At 36.9% G+C, this 20119-nt stretch overlaps 1 protein-coding gene across 4 annotated transcripts in view; it reads right to left on the bottom strand.

Moving 5' to 3' along the window:
* The window catches only part of LOC150094550 (beta-hexosaminidase subunit beta-like), a 364235-nt gene that overhangs the window by 107869 nt on the left and 236247 nt on the right, over window positions 1-20119 (bottom strand). For all 4 annotated transcript variants that reach the window (XM_090411847.1, XM_090411846.1, XM_090411845.1 and 1 more), the window contains exon 7: window positions 2965-3103. In XM_090411847.1, coding sequence (XP_090267973.1) covers window positions 2965-3103 — 139 coding nt within the window. The remainder of the gene's footprint in view (window positions 1-2964; window positions 3104-20119) is intronic.

The raw sequence follows: 20119 nt of genomic DNA, 5'->3' as shown, positions 1-20119 counted from the left end.
CGACACTAAAGTAAGCTAAAAAAAAGTGAAAAAAAAAAAAAACTGCTTGTCAGACCATGCACTTGAAACATGCCACAGAATCAACTGAAAGACACCAAGTCCCTACACCTCACCAAAACCTAGTTTGAAAGAAAATTCAAGGAAGCTTGTGAGATGCTGGACAGTCTTGGGCAGCATGTGGGGAAGGGAACTTTAGGATCAGGAGTTGTTGATTTGGTCATTGCATCTGAGGGTCTGACTGACAGATGTCATACTTGCCCCTATTAGTGACCACATAATTCTGACTTGGAGGATAAATAGACATGTAGAGGTATCGAGGCAGAAGGAATTTATGTGGAATTATAAAGCAAGCAACTATCACAGACTTAGATAACAGTTTGCAGCAATACAATGGATGAAAGAATTTGAAGGAAGAGGGATCAGTAGTGCATGAGAGATATTTAAGAAAGGCTGTTGATAGCAATGGCAGATACTTTACCTCAAGTGAAGATAAAGCAATTTGGAATCAAATGGATAACAAGAGAAATAAAACAAGAATTGCAGATGAAAAAGATAAGACTCAGGCTAGGAAATTGACTAGCATTGTAAGAGGAGAAAAATTAGAATATGAGGGAGACCAGCAATGCACTCTAAGAAGAATCCCAAGGTTTTTTTTTTTTTTTTTGCTAAGTAGCTGGAAAATGATAGTGGATGAATTACCTTGCTGAATGCAGATAGGACTTGGGTGACCAATACAGATGACATAGTTGAGCTATTTAATGAGCACTTTATTAAAGTGTTCCATCCTTGTTGTTATTATTGTTGTAATTATTAAGACTCATCTGGGAGGTCCTTTTATCACACACACACCTCATCATACTATGTCTTCAACACACTCAAACTCCTTGCAGACACCACACTCTCAGGCAAGGCATTCCAATCATTCACAACTCTGCACGAAAAAACCTGTCTCTCACTCCCATACTCACACCCTCTTTATGCAGTTTCCTGGGATGACCTCTGGTTCTCTCCTGATCTCCCACTATTCTCTGTAGAACTTCTCCACCATTGATCCTATAACAACCCCTTACCAACTTGTAGGTTTCCATATCTCCCTTCTTCCTCCTGTCCACCAGACTCTGCAAATTACATTTCTCAAACTTTCCTCATACTCGACATTCTAGAGGTCAGAAACTACCTTAGTCAGTTGCCTTTGGACCCATTCCAACATCTCTTCATCTTTCTGAAAACCCAGTGACCAAATCTGGGCACAATAATCCATGTATGACCTAATCAAAGCCTTATACAACGGAACAAGAATCTCCCTACTTCTACACGTCAGTGTCCTCTGTATCATTCCTTCACAATTTTGGTGATGTGTCCCCTAAATTTTAGATCCTTATCCACTATCACCCCAGATCTCTTATTTCCTCTACCTCCAACAATATATTCTCACCAAGCATAAATTCTGCATCCCATCTTTGTTTTCCAGATTTTAAAACCTTACATTTTTCAACATTGAACTCACATCCCCATTTCTCATCTTTTTCTCATCTCATCAACATTGAACTCACATCCCCATTTCCGTGCCCAATCACTCAATTTATTCAAGTCTTCTTGTAAGGCCACAACATCTTCACTACTCTTTATGGTTCATCCCAACTTTGCATCATCTGCAAACAACTGAATATCTCCATCCAAATTCTTCGCCAATATCATTAATATACAAGTTAAACAGTAATGGCCCTAAAACAGATCCCTGAGGCACTCCACTAGTGACTTTCCTTTTCCTGGATATTGCACCCCCATACACAACTTGTTGATACCTATCAGATAGCCAGTCTCCAATCCAATGCACTAATCTAATATCCAACTCCATCTGCTCTAGTTTAATTATCAACTTATCATGAAGTACTCTATCAAAAGCCTTTGCAAAATCCAAGTATATTACTGTGTATCCTTCTCCTCTGTCCAAGGAAGCAGTCAATTTATTGTAATAAGTAAGTAGATTACTAAAACATGACCTCCCTTTAGCAAATCCATGCTGTCCATCAAATATAATACCATTGTTATCAACCTAACTCTGGATCCTAGTTCTCACAAGCTTCTCCAACAACTTAACCACAACACCTGACACACAGATAGGCCTATAGTTGGATGCTTGAGTTCGATCACCTCCTTTATGAACTGGCACAATCTTGCCCTCCTACAGCAGGATTTATTCCTAGATGGATAATGAGTGGTGAAGTGTTAGAATGAATGAAGAGGATGTATTCCAAATACCGAGTGATTTGTTTTGTTTCAATTGCTTTTGTAATTTTGTTTCAGAGCATGTCTGGTCCTATAGCTCCATTTCTCTAGTTAATTAGGTTCTCTGGGGATTTCAAGACCTCAGAATGCTGGATACTGTGAGCTCATTTTTATGTTATGTATATATAGCTTGTTCATTTTTGTAATATGGTGCACACTTTTCTCTCATGATGATGATGATGATTATCATGATATGATGATTGTCAGCAGTCCATCTAACTGAAGGTGTGGAATGCCATCATTGATATTATCACATGTGCATCCAAAGTGATAGGTAACTTGCATCTGTTCCTATCCAGCCTACATTGCTCTTCCTCAGACTATGCTATGCAACCAATGAGCTCTGTAGTCAGCTGTCACCACCCTAACAGAATAGTAGATTCTGTTGTAAAGCTGTTCCTCTGGAGTACTATCACACCCAATTGAAACTGTCCTTAATCTGGATCTTCAAAGTAGACCTATATCTTTCTTAGGAAGCTCTGCTGGTAGAATACACTACTGGCAAAACTCAATACTTACATCTTCAAAATGCACAAACCTCTTCATCACATCAAAATCAGGATTCCTGCAAAAGAGTCATTTTCATTATTCAAAGCAATTAGGTCTGATACAACTGCAGGAATGTATAATTTCTGCAGGCTGCGAGTTAAAATCAAGAATAACATATGAACTTACGAGGAAATGCTTTTCCTAAAGCTTGTGTGTGACCAGGCGTGTCAAATTCTGGAATTACTCTTATTCCTCTCAGACGGGCATATCTAATAATTGACAGAACATCTTCTTGTGTATATATATGCTCTGGTGTGTATGCCGCCTTTAGAAAAGAAAAAAAAAATTATAAGTCCTATTGAAAACAAACAATGCAAAAGAACAAATTACACATTTAACACTTTGTAGCAAATAATTTTGTTATATCCCAATAAATGTTTCTTCTCACAGTCTTTTTCAATGTGTTAACAATAAAAAAATAATAACATTTTAGAAAGCAAAATGCATGCATTATGATATTCCTAGATTTTTTTAAACCATTCAATTTAAGACCATTTAAGACTATCTGCACAAGGATCCCCAAGTTGACATCCAAATCTCGTGGTAGAGAATAAATATATTTTTATAGGATATTTAAGAGACAATGTATGAAGCATTTAATAATATTGTAATTATAAACAATAATAACTGAAAAAGATGAATTCTTCCTTTTTTGTAATTATTTGTTCAAAATATGAATCCTAATACAGTCTACAAATTTTTTTGAAAATTTGGAAGAGTTAGCCAAAAATAGAACTTGTTTTATTTTTATTATGCTACATGTTGCACACAGCTAAGCTTATTGTTTTTATGATTTCAGTGAACTACTTATATTCAATAATATAATTATTTAAAATTCTTCGGTGACATTAAATGAAAGTCCAGCGTTTGGCGGAAATGTGTGACTAAATTTTATAATTGCCACATGCCAAAATAAAGATGCTTGCAAAAATGTATAAAATAATTTAAAATTTAATCCTCAGTCCATGAAAATCCTTTGATAGTCCAGATTCAGGCTACAACTGAGGGGACTGCTTGATCTACACAATCTGTCAATCTGGGAACAATGTCACAACAAATGGAGTCATAGAGTTTAGGCAAGAGTTAATAACAAAAAAAAAATTGAAATGAAGCATCTCAGAGAGCAATTGACTGAAGTGAACGAGAAAGATATCAGTAAGCAAACATTTAAGGGCGATTGTTACTTACCACACTCCTAATGACTGGGTGCCATATAATGGTATACAGTGAGAGAAGGAGCACTCTACTCCACACAACTCTATATTACAAAATCCCTTCCCTCCTTCCCATCTACACATAATGCAATCTGCCACCCATTAATAAAATTTTGTCTATGAATTGCATGCATTCTCTGGACAATTTGCCTTTATGCAGGATGAAATACCCGAGTTTCTTTTAGATTGGTTAACTCAATCTTAACTGAAAAGGCTACATTAAGATTCTTCTCATCATGATGAGAATCAAATTTGGTCTTTGACAGTTTGAAAGACACATATAATTCCTCCAATTGCACACTAGGGAGTAAAGCCTGTGGAGATTTGGGATGAGAGAGAGAGAGAGAGAGAGAAAAGCAAGTTATGGATAGAAGAAGAGATAGATACAATGGTGAAGAAAAGATTATAGTAGGGCATGATGAAATGCATAAGGGTGCAGATGAGAAGGATGTGATGGCAGCCAAGTAAGGAACAGGGAAACAGGAGCAGTCAGAGTGATGAGAGAGGTATCTATATCAGCTAGAGTAAGGAGGGGTGGTACTGGTGAGACCTCAATAAAGGTCGAAACTGGTCTGGGTAGTGACCCTTCCCATAACGCATAGCATCATACATGCCCATAAGGATGTGTGCTTTGCATCATGGGATACTAAAGCAGGTGATGTGAAGTCATTAGCCTCTATATATGAGTTGCACAATCCTGAAATTACTTCAGGCTCAAACTTTGTTTGCTTACACTTGGATAAAGGATTAAACCAAGAATATAATTTCTTGGCATCTTTAATTTATAGTATAACCAAGTGAAAAAACTTCCAAAAAGGTATAGCAAGTTGGTTATGAATAGAATATAGGATTAGGATGATGGACATAAAATTCTAATTAAATTATACATATTTGGTTGTTTTATAATAGAAATACAATTTTATTAATACAGACCAGTTTACAATAAAACTTATATTAAAACCTACCTTAAAACCTATTAAATGCAAATTGAAAAGAACATAAAAAACGTTGTAAACCAACTAGTAGCTAAGGTTACATGCGTGACAGAGAGGACTTATTGTTCTTATTCATTATCATGCATGCGTGTTTGTTGTAAATGTGTAATGTGATTACTGGCTAGCTGTAGTTCAGATTGATTAAGAGAGAGGATCAGGTTTTTCCACAAACTGTTTAGAATTACACCCTGATTTCTGTTGAGGTTTCTGCCAGTTATAGACACTATTGTGGCTTCCTTAAATAAACGAAGCCTGTAGTCGTCATCGAGACATGGCATGGAGCTGTTTTGACAATCTATCGTGTGGTTATGTACAGAAATGATGTGCTAAGCCAGAAGAGATGCTTCTGTTGTGGTTTACATCACCAACATGTTCTTTTTGTCTGATTTCTAAACTCCGTGAAGTTTGTCCTATGTAGGCAAGATCACAGGAGCAGGGAATGTAATATACTCCTGGATATTTGTAGAAAGGTACTTTATCTTTTGGGGATCCTAAAACTTGTCTGATGTTGGTGGTTGGTTTGAAGACCACTCTGATGTTGTGGGCTCTTAGTATTCTTGCTATTTGATAAGAAATTGACTTGATGAAAGGTATCACTACAGTAGAAATGTGCTGACAGTGGGATTCTTCTTGTCTGGGGTTGTCATTGTGTAGATATTTTTTGATGATGTTTTGAGGATATCCATTTTGTGATAATGTGTTGGCTATTAGTGAGAGTTCAGTCTGCGTATCCTCCTCTTCTGATATAAACTTTTTGGCTCTATGCTTCAACATGTGGATAATGCTCAGTTTGCGTCTCTTGTGATGGTTTGAAGTATAATGAAGATATCTTCCAGTATCTGTGGGCTTTCTGTAAATGGATAATTTGACACTGCTAGGTTGTTTTTTTATCAAGATATCTAAAAAATGCAGTTGGTTGTTGTTTTCCACTTCCAGAGTGAATTTTATCTTGCTATGTATTGAGTTGATTTTATCCACAAACGATTTTAGGTTGTCTAAGCTGTCTTGCCATATGATGAATGATGATATGGCAAGATGATATCTTCATCATATGGCATGGGTTTGTGATGGCTAGGTCTTGTTTTAGAAATCTTCTTGCATTTTATGATATGGTCCCCTTTAATGTAACATCCTGTTATTAATTATAATTAATAACAGGATGTTACAGAGCAAGTTTCTAAATTGTGCTGATTTAATTAATTTAAATTTTATTGTTAAATTATTTTTCTCCCATAACAAGGTCAGTCTAGTCAGTATAATTGTAAATAAATATACTGCAGTAAGTTGAAATAAGTATTGTAGTGTAAGTGTAGTAATGTAGTGTCCTGAGTGTGCTGTAAAGTAGTGCACTGTAGTGTAATAAGGGTTTTGAAATAAGTGAAAAGAGGTGGGATGAGGATGATATCCTGATAGGAATAGAAATTAAAGAATACAACGTTTTTTTATGAGGATAGAAAGAACAAAAAGGGAGGGGAAGTGTTCTGCTGATACCAGGGGAATTATGTCTGCATAAGGTAGAGGATGCAAGAGGGAAATAGTGGCAACAGTTTTGAGGCAGAAGTTTGGGAAGAGATATTTAATATTTACAGTAGCTAAACATTGCTATATGCCAAAGAATGGGGAGAATGAAGATGAAGAAATGTTTCAGAATATGGAAAATGAATTTCTTGAGTGCTTGAGAAATAACAATATTAGGCAGTATGTAAAGTAGAGCACATGTTGAGATTTTAGATCCCACTCAGCCACATCAGAGGATGTGACTGAGTGGGATGTCACAATTGCCACCAGTTGGTGAGAGTGATCATGAAGTGATCACCTGGATTGTAATTATGTAAAGTGATTATGAAAAGCTTTGAAGACAGTTTGGAGCTATAGCATGGAATGAGGAGTTAAGCAGGAAGGAAATAAATGCTGCTTGGAACTAACAAAGTGGTACTTAACAGCATCAATATGTAATGTATCCTGAAAGTCAAAACGCTGAATAAGATGCTGCAGAGACAGCACAAGATGAATAATGGTAATAATCAGTTGAACGAAGAGTATAAAGGAGCAGGCCAGGAAGGTGTCTCAGTTAGTAAGGACAGCAAAAGTGCAGTATGAACAGAAATTAGCAAATCAGGTCAAGAAAAATCCTAAGGAGTTTTTTCAATACATGAAAAGTAGAAGAAAGAATGATTATGGTAAGCTGATGTTAATGGATGAAAGTGATAGATCAATAACTGGTGTGGTGGACATAGTTGAGGTATTCACTAAGCAATTCATTAATGTGTTTCATCCTCATTAGTGTGAAATCATAAGAAAATCAAGTGAAGAAGAAGGAGAAGATTAGTGGTGAGCAAGCAAGAAGTGTATGAGGAGTTAAGTAAGCTTATGTTGAAGGAGAGGTCGTGTTTTGCCAACTTATGTATTATAACAAATGTACTGGAAAAGGGCGATTACACACACACATAAAGTGACATACTTAGATTAGTCAATAAGGTAATAGAAACTTCATGACATATTACCATGCATCTTAATGGAATGTTTAAGGTAGTTAGTGCCAACCTCGGCTTACCTGTTTAACAAGTCTTGCAACAGCACGTCCCAAAGTATTGGAAGGAAGGAAGGTAAAATTATTTGACTTACAAAAGTGATGATAAAGCCAAGGATAAAAATTACAGATTGATCTGTATATTTGGATTTGTTGTTAGGGTGTTGAAGAGGTTGGCAAGAGCTAGGATACAGAAGGGGATTGATAACCATAGTATTCTCTGCGATTATCAGCATGGGTATGTTGAAGGAAAGATCATGTTTTGCCAACTTACATATTATAACAAGACGATAAATGTATTGGACAAGGGTGATTCTAAATATATATACACACACACATACAAACAGTGGCATACTTAGATTTTGCAAAGTTTTTGATAATTGCCATACAAGTTGGTAACTAAATTAAGGCAGATGGGACTGGATACTAGATTAGTAAGCTGAATGGGTAACTAGCTGTCAGGTAGTCATCACAAAGTTGTGTATGTATGTATGGCAGTGCAGTATTCTGGAAGAGGAAAGTCACTAGTGGTGTATTGTAATGATCTGTTTTGCAACCATTGTTATTTAACTCATATATTAATGATATTGGGATGATACTTTCAGGCGCAAACTTTGTCTGCTCACACTTGGATAAAGGATTAAACTAAATTTATGATATTGGGATGGGTTTAATTGTAAATATGCAACTGTGTGTGTGTAGATGAGAAGGAGGATGAGGAATCAAGCAGATGTGGCCTTACAGAAGGACTTGAATAGACTGTATCAGTGGACAACTGTATGGAATTGTCAGTTCAATGTTTCAAGGTGTAAGGTTCTGAAGTTTAGTAGACAACAATAGCAAAGTATACAGTTGGTGGACATATTTTGAAGCAGTTTGAAGAGACAAAAAACCTAGGAGTGGTGGTGGTTCAGAGATCACAGAGTACAAATTGTGAAGTTGTCACATCAGATAATGGCACTGATGCAGATAACCTTGGCATGTAGAAATAAAGAGGTTATAGTTCCATTGTATAAGGCCTTGATCACACCTCAGAGATTATTTTATACAGATATAGTGCCATGGTTTTCATCTTGAGGATATATTAGAAATGATCCAGAGAAGATTAACTAAAGCAGCAACTAAGGTAGTCTTCAGAATGTGGGATATGAAGACGAGTGAGGGAATGTAGTTTGCAAAGCCTTGTGAATAGGAGGAAGAGCATGAATATGATTGAGACTAAGTTGGCAAGGGGAAGTTACTGGGCTAATATGGAAGAAATTTTTCATATAATAAGAGGGGTGAGAGCCTCCATAACTCACTCAGTATAGACAAAGCCTTTTGTCTGGTAAGACCTGGGTTCGATTCCTGCCCAGTGACACGAGGAACCTTTATCTGGTCTCTTTTGACGAAAGATGAGTTAGCCAGTCTCATACCAAGGTAGGGTTTTTTTTCACCCAGAAACTCTTGTTTTTCATCCCCCAGAACAGGAAAACCAGTCCCATGAACACATGGATTACAGATGAATATGCCCCAGCCATATGCCGGTTCCGAGCCCAGATAAAATTGGGAGGGGGGCAGGAAAGCAATGATGAACTACCCTGTAAAAATCTCAACAGGAACACTTTTGTGGGAAATGTCAACAAAGTCACATAGGGTCAGAAACGATTGAAGGGAAAACTACCACTAGAGGAGGGACAGAACATGGGACTATATTGGAAAAACGAACATCTATAAGAAAAATGTGAACAAGGGCATAAGAATGAGATTCTTTGCATGGAGAGTGGAACAATTGCTAACAATGTAGTGAGTGGATGAGTTTAAAGCACAGTTTAATGGACTTTGGGTGTAATAGTGTGTACCTTTTGCACCGAGTCATGTGACTCCATGGAGGTCTAAATAATAATAATAGTACAGTGTTAAAGTACAGTAGTACAGTGCTGAGTAGTATAGTGTTAAAGGTGCTTTTGTGTATGTGTATATGAAGATCATCTTTAGGAATATTAAAGGTTGAAACAGTATAATTTTATTATAGCTATTGAACTCTGAACAGTAGTTGATTTCATAAATCTAATAATGATTTCTGTTCACTGTTCAATTCATACTGAAAGAACAGATAATTTCACAACAACATTTGTGATTCAGGGTTGCACCATTTAGCAAGAGTAAACTGACTAGTCTGTATTCTAGAATTTGTTCAAAAATGGCAAAAAAAATATTTGCAAATTCAAAGTTATGTACGATTACAGTATGGCAATAATGCTGAATGTGTGGATCGTCTTCATTAATGGGCGAATACCATTTAAAACTAAGCACACCTGATATTAAGAAATAGAAAATGCGACTTCTCACCTCCCTACAAATCAGCAGTTGGTCTGGAAGCTGAACAACAAAGAATTTGAAGTTGATCACAGTCCCTCAAATTCAGAAGTGCTCCTTTCCATTTATCCCAAGTGTGGGGAGAGTAGCTACATGACCAGTGATTATAATTATTATTATTTGATACCTCCAGGGAGTCCAAAGACTCATTGAGGGAGGGCACCTGCTCTACAACTCTGTCTCATCCACTCAATCCACCAATTATACAATTTATATATGAAAGGAAAAGCTATGTGCGTGCACAAGAAAATCTTGTATCACTTTTATTGAACTCTCATACATTCCAAGAAACCACAGTAATGACTATCTCTTTACCTCAACTAAGCCTAACAGAAACACAAAGTATAATTTTGTTACACTGAAACAAATGTTTCAGTGTAACTGCAAAAGCTATCCAGCTGCCAACATCAGTAGTAACCATAACCTTGTCTTAATGAAAACAGAACAGAAATAAATCAAAAGAGACAAACCAATAAGATGGAACCTTGAAAAATTAAAGAGTGAAGAAGTAAAGAGAAGATACCAAGAAGCAACTGACCACCATATTCCAGAAAAAATAAATAGCAAGAGTAATATTGAAAACTAATGGAATATGATTAAAGAGTCTATTACAAATGCATCAAATCAATTACACCTGGTCGTCGACTTACGACTGTCCACACTTATGACCACAAAAATAAATAAATAATAAATTAATGAATAAATCAGGCAGCTGCGCGTACGATAACTATGGGATATGATAGTTATCATACAATAACTATCTCTTACATACACTCAGTTGCTTTCAAGCATCTGTTGCGTGTGGTGTATTAATTAAAATTCTACTGAAATACTACCCATAAAATGTCTAGTAAAAGGAAAATGCCTTCATCTACAGATACACCAGCTAAGAAGTCAAGGAAAACTATTGATATAGAGTGTAAAATGAAAGTTATCCAGAAGTGTGAAGGTGGAAAGAAAGTGAATACGATAGCACGTGACTTGAAGTTATCACATTCCACGGTATCGATGATACTTAAGGACAAAGAAAGAATTTGGGAAGCTGTGAAAGGTTCCGCACCTATGAAGTCTACAATTTTAACCAAACAACGACAGGGACCCATCCATGAAATGGAGAAATTGTTGTTTATGTGGATGGAAGATTTAATACAGAAAAATTCACCCATGAGCCTTTGCACAGTGCAAGCAAAGGCTAGAAGTCTGTTTCAGAGTTTAAAATCACGTGCCAGAGATGATTACGCAGAAGATTTTCAGGCTAGTACTGGATGGTTTAAGCGTTTTAAAAAAAGATTTGCTTTGCATAATGTACGTGTCACAGGAGAAGCAGGAAGTGCAGATGAAGCCCAAAAATTTTTTGATAGTTTCGACTCTTTAATCAAAGAAGAAGGTTATCTACCAGAACAAATATTTAACGTAGATGAAACTGGCTTGAAATGGAAACCCATGCCTAATCGTATGTACACACATACACCAAGAAGCAAAAAGGATGACAGGATTTAAAGCTTTTAAGGATCGGTTGACTTTGTTGCTTGGTGGGAATGCTGCGGGTTTTAAGCTGAAGCCTTTTCTCATTTATCGTTCAGAAAACCTGCATGCATTTAAGCACATCAACAAGCACACACTGCCCGTTTACTACTGTTCAAACCCTAAAGCTTGGATGACTCAAGCACTGTTCGAAGACTGGTTCATGAACTGCTTTATTCCCCAGGCTCGTGAATATTGTGCGGAGAGAGGTATCCCTTTCAAGATTTTATTGATTATGGACAATGCCCCTGGCCACCCTCCTCATCTGGACGACCTTCAACATGATGTTAGAGTGGTTTTTATGCTACCTATTACAACCACTCTCATTCAACCCATGGATCAGGGTGCTATTTCAGCATTCAAGGCTCACTACCTCAGAACGACATTCACACAAGCCATCAAAGCAATAGATTCTGATGCTGATTTATCTTTGTGAGACTTTTGGAAGCAGTACAATATTCTTCAGTGTATCAAGAATATTTCGACCGCATGGGAATGTGTAACAAAGAATTGTATGTCGGGAATTTGGAAAAAGTGTCTAAAATGTTATGCGAATACATTTGAAGGATTTGAAAAAGGAGAGGAACTGGAAGTGATTACAGAAAAAATAGTTAAACTTGCAAAAAAATCTTAAATTAGAATGTGAAATAGAAGACGTAGAGGAGTTGCTAGATTGTGAAATAAAAGAACTTTCGGATGAAGAGTTGATTGAATTGGAAGCACACAGCATGTCAGAAGAAAAAGGGAGAGAGGAAGAAGAGAAAGAAGAAGAGGAGCCAGAAAAGAAATTCACTGCAAAGAGTTTATCAGATTCTTTTTTGCAACTGAATAAAGCTCTCGCCAGTTTCGAAGCAATGGACCCTAATGTCGAACGATTCACAAAGGTTGAATGTATCATTCAAGATGCTGTGCATTGTTATCGTGAAATATATGAAGAAAAAAAAAAAGAAACAAACTGTTCAAACAAAACTCAGCATGTTCCTCATCAAGAGAACATCTCCTACCTCAACCCAAGAACATGACCCTGATGAACCACAACCCATCACGAGCAAAGATTAAAAATTTATTTTGTAAATTTCATTTGTATTTTTGTGTTTACAGTACAGTATTATTTTTCCCATTATGTACAATATACATAATTATAAATTTAAAAGATTATAAAAATAAATTATAAAGATGATAAAAAGATTAGAAAGGTTAAAGAATACTGTTAATAAATATATGGCTGACCAATGACCAGATCGACTTACGACCTGTCAGCCAGAACGGAAGTTGGTCGTAAGTTGATGACCAAGTGTATTGAAAAATACAGAAAAAGGGAAAAGAAAACACTGGATAACAAATGAAATACTTGGCCTTATGGATGAAAGAAGAAAATATAAAAATGCTATTCAAGAAGATGTAGCTAAATACAAATATCTTAAAATCCAATTACAAGAAAATGTAGACAAGCCATAAAAGAATATCTGGAAGAACAATGTAATAACATGGAAGAAATTAAGAGAAAAATCAGGCGAGTGGTACTGAAGAAACAGCAGTGCTTGGCAGTTGAAACAGTAGTAATATGAGAGAGGAAGAGAGAACGGAAATACAAGAGGAACAGGGAAATGAGGGGGGGGGAGCTTGGGTGGACAGGGAGAGTGAATGTTGAAAGTGGCAGTGAATGTGTGTATGAGGATGGAGTATATTGCAATGTGGGTGGAGAAGTGGAGACAGAGCAGGTATATGTGGTAAGCAGTGATAAAGGTGATTTGGCAGATATAGTGGAGAAATCACAACCAACATATGGCTTGGATAGCACTGGCTATAGATCTAAAAATGAACTGCTGTGTTTGTTTACAAATGCCAGAAGTAACAGAAATAAAGGGGATGAAATAGTTTCAGTGATTGAGTTTATTCGCTCCCAAATCATTGGAATAAGTGAAACATGGTTGAATGAAGATGATATCATAATGGGAATAGAAATGGAAGGGTACAGTATTTTTTGTGAGGATAGAAAGGACAGGAAGGAAGGGGGAGTGCTGCTGATCATAGCAGGGGAATTAAGTCCACATAAAGTAGACATGAAAGGGGAAAATAGCGGTAATGGTTATGAGGCAGCGTGGTGTGATGTGGAGGTTGAGAAGAAGACATTTAGTTGGACGTTGCTATAGGTCTGGGAATGTGGAAGGTAGTGATGAAGAAATGTATATACAACTTGGATTAGTGAACAAAGGAAGGGTAATTATTATGGGTGATTTTAATTATGGCAGTATCCATAGATTGCAATGAAGAGATAGCATTTGGGAATAAGGAAAGTGAATATCTCTAGTTCTTGAGAGATAACTATCTCAGGCAGCAAGTAAAGGAAGGCACGTGAGGATCAAGAGTTCTAGATCTGATCATTTCAGAGAATGTAACTGTTAGAGGGGTTTCACATTTCATGCAGTTGGTGAAAGTGATCATGAAGTAATCACCTGTGTTGTGGCTAGTCATATGCAAGCTTTTGTGAGGAAAGGATATATGTGGAATTATAATAATGGTGATTATGACAAGCTTAGGAGACAACTTTGAGCTATAAGAATGGAATGAGAAGTTGAGAGGTAAGGAAATAAATGCTGCATGGGAACTTACAAAGAAATACATAACAGCATCAATGAAGAAATGTATTCCAAAGGCCAAAAGGCTGAATAAAGTAGGTGTAAAATGGATGAATGTGGAGCTTAAGCATGAAATATGGAAAAAGAAAGTACTTTGGAGGATGTACAAGATGAATAATGGTAATCAGTCACATTAAGAAGAATATAAAGAACAAGCCAGGAGAGTGACTCAATTAGTAAGGAAAACAAAAGTAGAGTATGAGCAGAAATTGGCAAATCAGGCTAAGAAAAACCCTAGAGAGTTAATTTTAAAGAAATGTGGCAAATAGTAGGAAGAATGATCATGGAAACATGAAGTTAAGGGATGAAAGTGGTAGAATGGTAACTGCTGCAGAAGACATTGTTGAGGTATTCAGTGATCAATTTATAAGTGTGTTTCATCCTAATCTAACAGATAAGCTTAGGTGTTGACGGTTATTTATGACTTATTTTTTTTAAAAGGTATTAACAACACCAAACAATTTTATCAAAGAGATGTTTTATTAACTGCTTATATTTCAATGAATTTCAACTCAGCATCATCAGAGTACAACACACTTGTACACACAACAGTGAGTAAGTGAAACAATATAATTGCAATGAACAAAAGATCCAAGTACTATTTTTGTTGCCCTCTAACAAAAAAAAACAAACAAACAAACAAAAAAAAACAGCTATGTGGGAGTTTCTCTTAGGATAAGTCTCCCAAATTTTTGGCAAATTAATGCAACCATATTTATTAAGGTTGGGAGAACTCTTCAAAGCCATTGCTGACTCAAAAAATAATCTTTCAGATCTGTAATGACTCCTAAATAGCACATTCATTTTCTTCCATCTAATCCTCTGTGAAGGAGTGTCCAAAGCACGGTCTGCCAGTTCTGACTTGCCATAGTAATAGTAGCAAATGTATTTTTCACATTCTTCCAGGTGGATGTTAACTGATCTTCCTGTTGGCCATAATAGGCCAAGTCACAGGGAACTTCATACACTCTTAGGTGGGCTAAAGGGTGAAGTTTATCCTCAGGCGAGCAGATCAGAGTTGCTAGTTTGACAGGAGGTTTGAAAGTGGTGCGAAGGTCATGTTTCATCAATACTTCGGCTATCTTTTCTGATGTACCTTTTTTTCCCCCCGTTAAGGGACACCAAAAATAGGATTTTAGATCTTTTGTCCATTGCAATTGCACTGTTTTACTCACTCACTGTCACATGTACAAGTGTGTTGTGCTCTGATGATGCTGAGTTGAAATTCAGCGAAATATAAGCAGTTAATAAAACATCTCTTTGATAAAATTGTTTGGTGTTATTAATATCGTTAAAAATAAGTCGTGTTTCATCCTGATCAGGGTGGAATCATGAGGAACTTAAGTGTAGAGGACATAGAGGATAGCTTAATTGTGAGTGAGCAGGAAGTATTTGAGGAAATAAATAACCTTGATGTTAACAAGGCGATAGGATTTGATGACATATCACCACGTATCTTAAGGGAATGTTCCAGGGAACCGGCAGTAACATTGGCATGCCTGTTTAATAAGAGTTTTTTAATAGCACAGGTTCCAAGGGAGTGGAAGGAGGGTAAAATTGTTTCGCTGCATAAAGGCAGAGATAAGGCTGAAGCTTCAAATCATAGGCTGGTCTGTACATCTGGAGTTGTGGTGAAGGTCCTGGAGAGATTGGTCAGAAATAAGATACAGAAATGGGTTGATAATACAGTATTCTCTGTGGTTATCAGCATGGGTTTGTTAAGGGGAGATCATGTTTCACTAACTTACTTATGTATTTGTCAACTTGTTCTAGTACATAAGTAAGTTAGTGAAACATGATCTTGGACAGAGGAGATGCATATACAGTGGTGTACTTGGATTTTGCAAAGGCTTTTGATAGACTGCCACATGACAAGCTCATAAATAAATTGAAACAGATGGGATAGGATAACAGACTTCTGTGTTGGATCAGTGACTAGCTGTCAGATAGGTATCAGAATGTTGTATATGGGGGGTGCAGTATCTCGAAAGAGAAAGGTCACCAGTGTTGTGCTGCAGGGGTCAGTTTTGGGGCCATTGTTGTTCAATTTGTATGTTAATGATATTGGGTCGGGTTTAACTAGTGATATCCAGCTGTTTGCAGATGATGCAAAACTGGGGAGAGCAATGCATTACAATAAGACTTGAATAGATTGCATGAATGGGTAGGTAAGTGGAACTTTCAGTTCAATGTTGCCAAGTGTAAGGTTTTGAGATTTGGTAAGCAACGATAGGATGGAAAGTATAAACTTGGTGGGGAAACTTTAACAGAAGTAGAGGAGATGCGAGATCTAGGAGTGATGGTGGACCAGGACCTAAAATTCAGGGGCCACATTTCATAAGTTATGAAGACATCACAATGAATAATGGCAATGATGCGGAGAACCCTGGCATGCAGAAATGGAGAGGTTATGATTCCATTGTATGCATCCTTGATCAGGCCTCATATTGCTGTGCACAGATTTGGTCGCCAGGTTTTCATGGTGACGAGGATATGTTGGAAAGAGTACAGAGAAGATTCACAAAGGTAGTCAGTGGTCTTTAGAATGTGGAGTATGAGGACAGATTGAGAGAATGTAAGTTGCAGAGCCTCATGAATAGGAGGAAGGGGGGGGGGAGATAAGATTGAGACATATAAGCTGATCAGGGGTTGTTATCAGGCAGACATGGAAGAGATTTTTTTATAGAATGGGAGAGGGGAGTAGAATAAGAGGCCATTGCTGTATAAGGAGGGTGTGAGCAAAGGAGTGAGAAGCAGGTTCTTTGCTTGGAGGGTGGTTGGTGAGTGGAATGCATTGCCTCAGTGTGTTGTGGATGTTGACACACTGAATCAGTTTAAGACGTGGTTGGATGAGCATTGTATGCAATAGTGAGTATCTCCCATGATGAGTCTCTGACTCCATGGAGGTCAAAATGTTGATAACAATAATAATTATATCCAGCACCTTCCGAGCACAAGAACAGTTTGTCGCAGTACACGAAACAACGATTTGGTATAACTGTGGGAGTAGTTTAAAAATATTGTAATGGTCAACACAAGGAACTAGTCATAACTGGCACCATCTATTGTTAGATAAAGAGAGAAAAAAAAAAGTAGTAGATCTTAAAATCACTGTCTCCCAGATTTTTGATAAACATACTTCTTGAGGTTTGGAGTATGTTTTAATGCTGCTGCTGATTCTAAAAACAATCTCTCTGACTTATGACTTCTGTGAAGCACTTTTGTTTTCTTCCATTTGATCCTGTGCTAAGAGGTATCCAAGGCATGGTCTGCTAGACTCGACTCGCCATAACGATAGTGTCTAATGTATTTTTGTATGTTCTCCAAGTCAGATGTCAACAGATCTTCCTGGCTGTCCATAGTAAGCCAGGTGACAAGAACAGGGCACTTCATATACTCCTGGATGTGATAAAGAGAGTTTGTCCTTAGGTGAATGGATGAAAGTTGCCAATTTGACATACGATTTAAATATAATGCATAGCTGATATTTATTAAGCATTCTAGATATCTTTTCAGATGTTCTTCGAATGTATGGGATGGTAACAGTTTTGCTGTAGTCTTGAGTAATAGACAAAGGAGGGGATTTCTAGAGTTGGGGGAGATTTAATATTTTTTTCTATTCTATGGGGATTATAGTCATTGCCTAAGAAAGTGTGACATAGTGAATTCAGTGGTAAAAACATTGTCATTGGAGCAGCTTGCTCTGGCTCTGTGAGTTAGTGTTTTCAGAATACCATACTGTTGAGCTGGATGATGGTATGAATGTTTATGCAAATATCTTCTTGTGTGTGTGAAACAGAAAAAGATAACGAGCCATCAGGAAGCTATGTGATTAGTGTATCTAGGAAGGTCAGATAATCATTAGCTTCCTATTTCATTGTGAAGCAGATTTTAGGATGTTGGCTATTTAAATGCACTAAGAATGTATCCAATTTGTCTGGACCATGTGGACAGATAGCAAACACATCTATAACATAGTGTAGTAAACCACTGGTTTGAGAGTGGCTGTATTCATAGCTAGGTTTTCTAAGCATTCTGTGTAGAAATTGGCTAAATGGGAGCCCATTGCTGTCCCATCTAGTTGTTTATCTTCCCTTTCCATTAATTTTACCGTACATGCAAAATAATCTGCATGTACGGTAAAATTAAATAATTAAAATATATATGGGGAAAATGTGACTTTAGTAAATCAAGGGTTTCAGTTTACAGTACATTGAAAAAAAGTGAAGTAATGCCAAAATAATTGTTGTCTGAACTTTTTAAGATATGGTTTCCTGAAATACTTTTTAGGTGAACAGAATTTTTAACAAAGAAGAAAGAATTATCTGTGTGTGTGTGTGTGTGTGTGTGTGTGTGTGTGTGTGTGTGTGTGTGTGTGTGTGTGGTGGGGGAGACTACTAATTTAGCTAAATGCTCAGCAAGTTGTATGGGGGACTATTTACTAATCCACAGTTGGGCGTAGGGGGTATACCTTGTTTGGGAAGTTTTGGTGCTCCATATGTTCTGGGTGTTTTAACATGAAAAGGCTGGAGTTTGTTAACTATTTCTTTTAGCCAGGAAGTGGCTTTCTTCAATAATTTTCTTTATTCTTTTGAGAGTTAGTAGGATCACATTCTATGATTTTGTGTAGACTAATCATGTAAACGCATGTGCATTTTGCTTTCATATGCTGCTAAATTCATCACCACAGCTGCATTACCTTTGTCTGCTTTAGTTATTACAATATTGTTATTACTCATGTGGAGCTCTCAAAAAATAAATGCAAATATCAATGCTCTATACAACAAACTGTGTGATATTTTACACCCAGAACTATGCGCTGTCCTTGTGAGCATCTTCAATGCAACAGCAGATAATGAATTCATTCAAGTTAAAAGCCAACACCCAAAAAAATTTGATATCCTCCAACATCACAGTGCTACCAAATGACCTCACTTACAATAAGATCGTATCATTGTCAATTTATCATTGGTTTCCCTAACGCTTAACACTGTTAGCACATTAAGTTGAGGACATAACCATGCCATTACACCCAGGCAGGTTCCAAAAGTAAAAATAATGGCTTCCGTTGAATGAGGAATTTATGACCTGCCTCCAATGATAGCCAATAACATTCATTTGAATGTAGCTACATCTTAACCCAATCCAAACTATCCAAAAACAATAAGCCAAAAAAAGAAATAAGTGCTACAAAAGATACAATATTTGTGTATCCAACAAATGGCAGGTTTGTATATTATCCTTTGAAGCACCCAGTTCAACAAGCAGTGGTGTCACTGATTGTTGAACTGGGATGGCCAAGTTTGTCAACAATTTGCTGAATAGATAGGCCTGTAACATGGCATCCAATTATAATGTCTCTTTCAAACTCCATTAGTTCCCTTCTCACAGACACAGTTGCACTGACTTGGGAGCATCATATTTCTCCTATTTATACTGGCTACAAACACGTGACTTGTTATGTAGCACAATGTGGGGATGTCCATTGACTTATTTTCAAGCAGCACAGTACATACATTAGGGTTTGATATACACCCTCTGTCCAAAAAGAAACCGAACTTTTTGAAAATAGAAGAAACTAGTGGCCCCACCTGTTGTATCTTTTTGTTGTCGAAAACAGCAACCTTCATTAGTGTTGTGTCAACTGTTTATAACCTTTTTTTCATTAGAAACCAAGTTATAATGTCAAGAGTGACAATGTGTTTTGATGAACGGTCGGAAAATCAGTTTCAAACAAAGCTGCAATTGACTTTTGTGTTAAACTTGGTAAAAGTTTTACCGAAAGGCATCAAATGATTCAAAAAGCATATGGTGATGAATGCTTATCCCGTACTCAAGTTTATGTGTGGTTTAAGCAATTTCAAAGTGGTCATGAGATGCTTGAGGATGACGAAAAGCCGGGCCATCCAAAAACTGGACTGAGCGAAGTTAACATCCAAAAAGTGCGTGAATTCATCAAAGAAAACTCGAAATCGTCCTGTGAGATTGAAATGAATTGGGGATTCCAAAATCAACTGTGCA

The sequence above is a fragment of the Typopeltis vanoorti genome, chromosome 22 (assembly GCF_054136105.1).
Source record: "Typopeltis vanoorti isolate ZY-2024b chromosome 22, IOZ_Tvanoo_1.0, whole genome shotgun sequence".
NCBI classification, from domain to species: Eukaryota; Metazoa; Arthropoda; class Arachnida; order Uropygi; family Thelyphonidae; genus Typopeltis; species Typopeltis vanoorti.
This window is presented reverse-complemented; position numbering and strand designations above follow the sequence as displayed.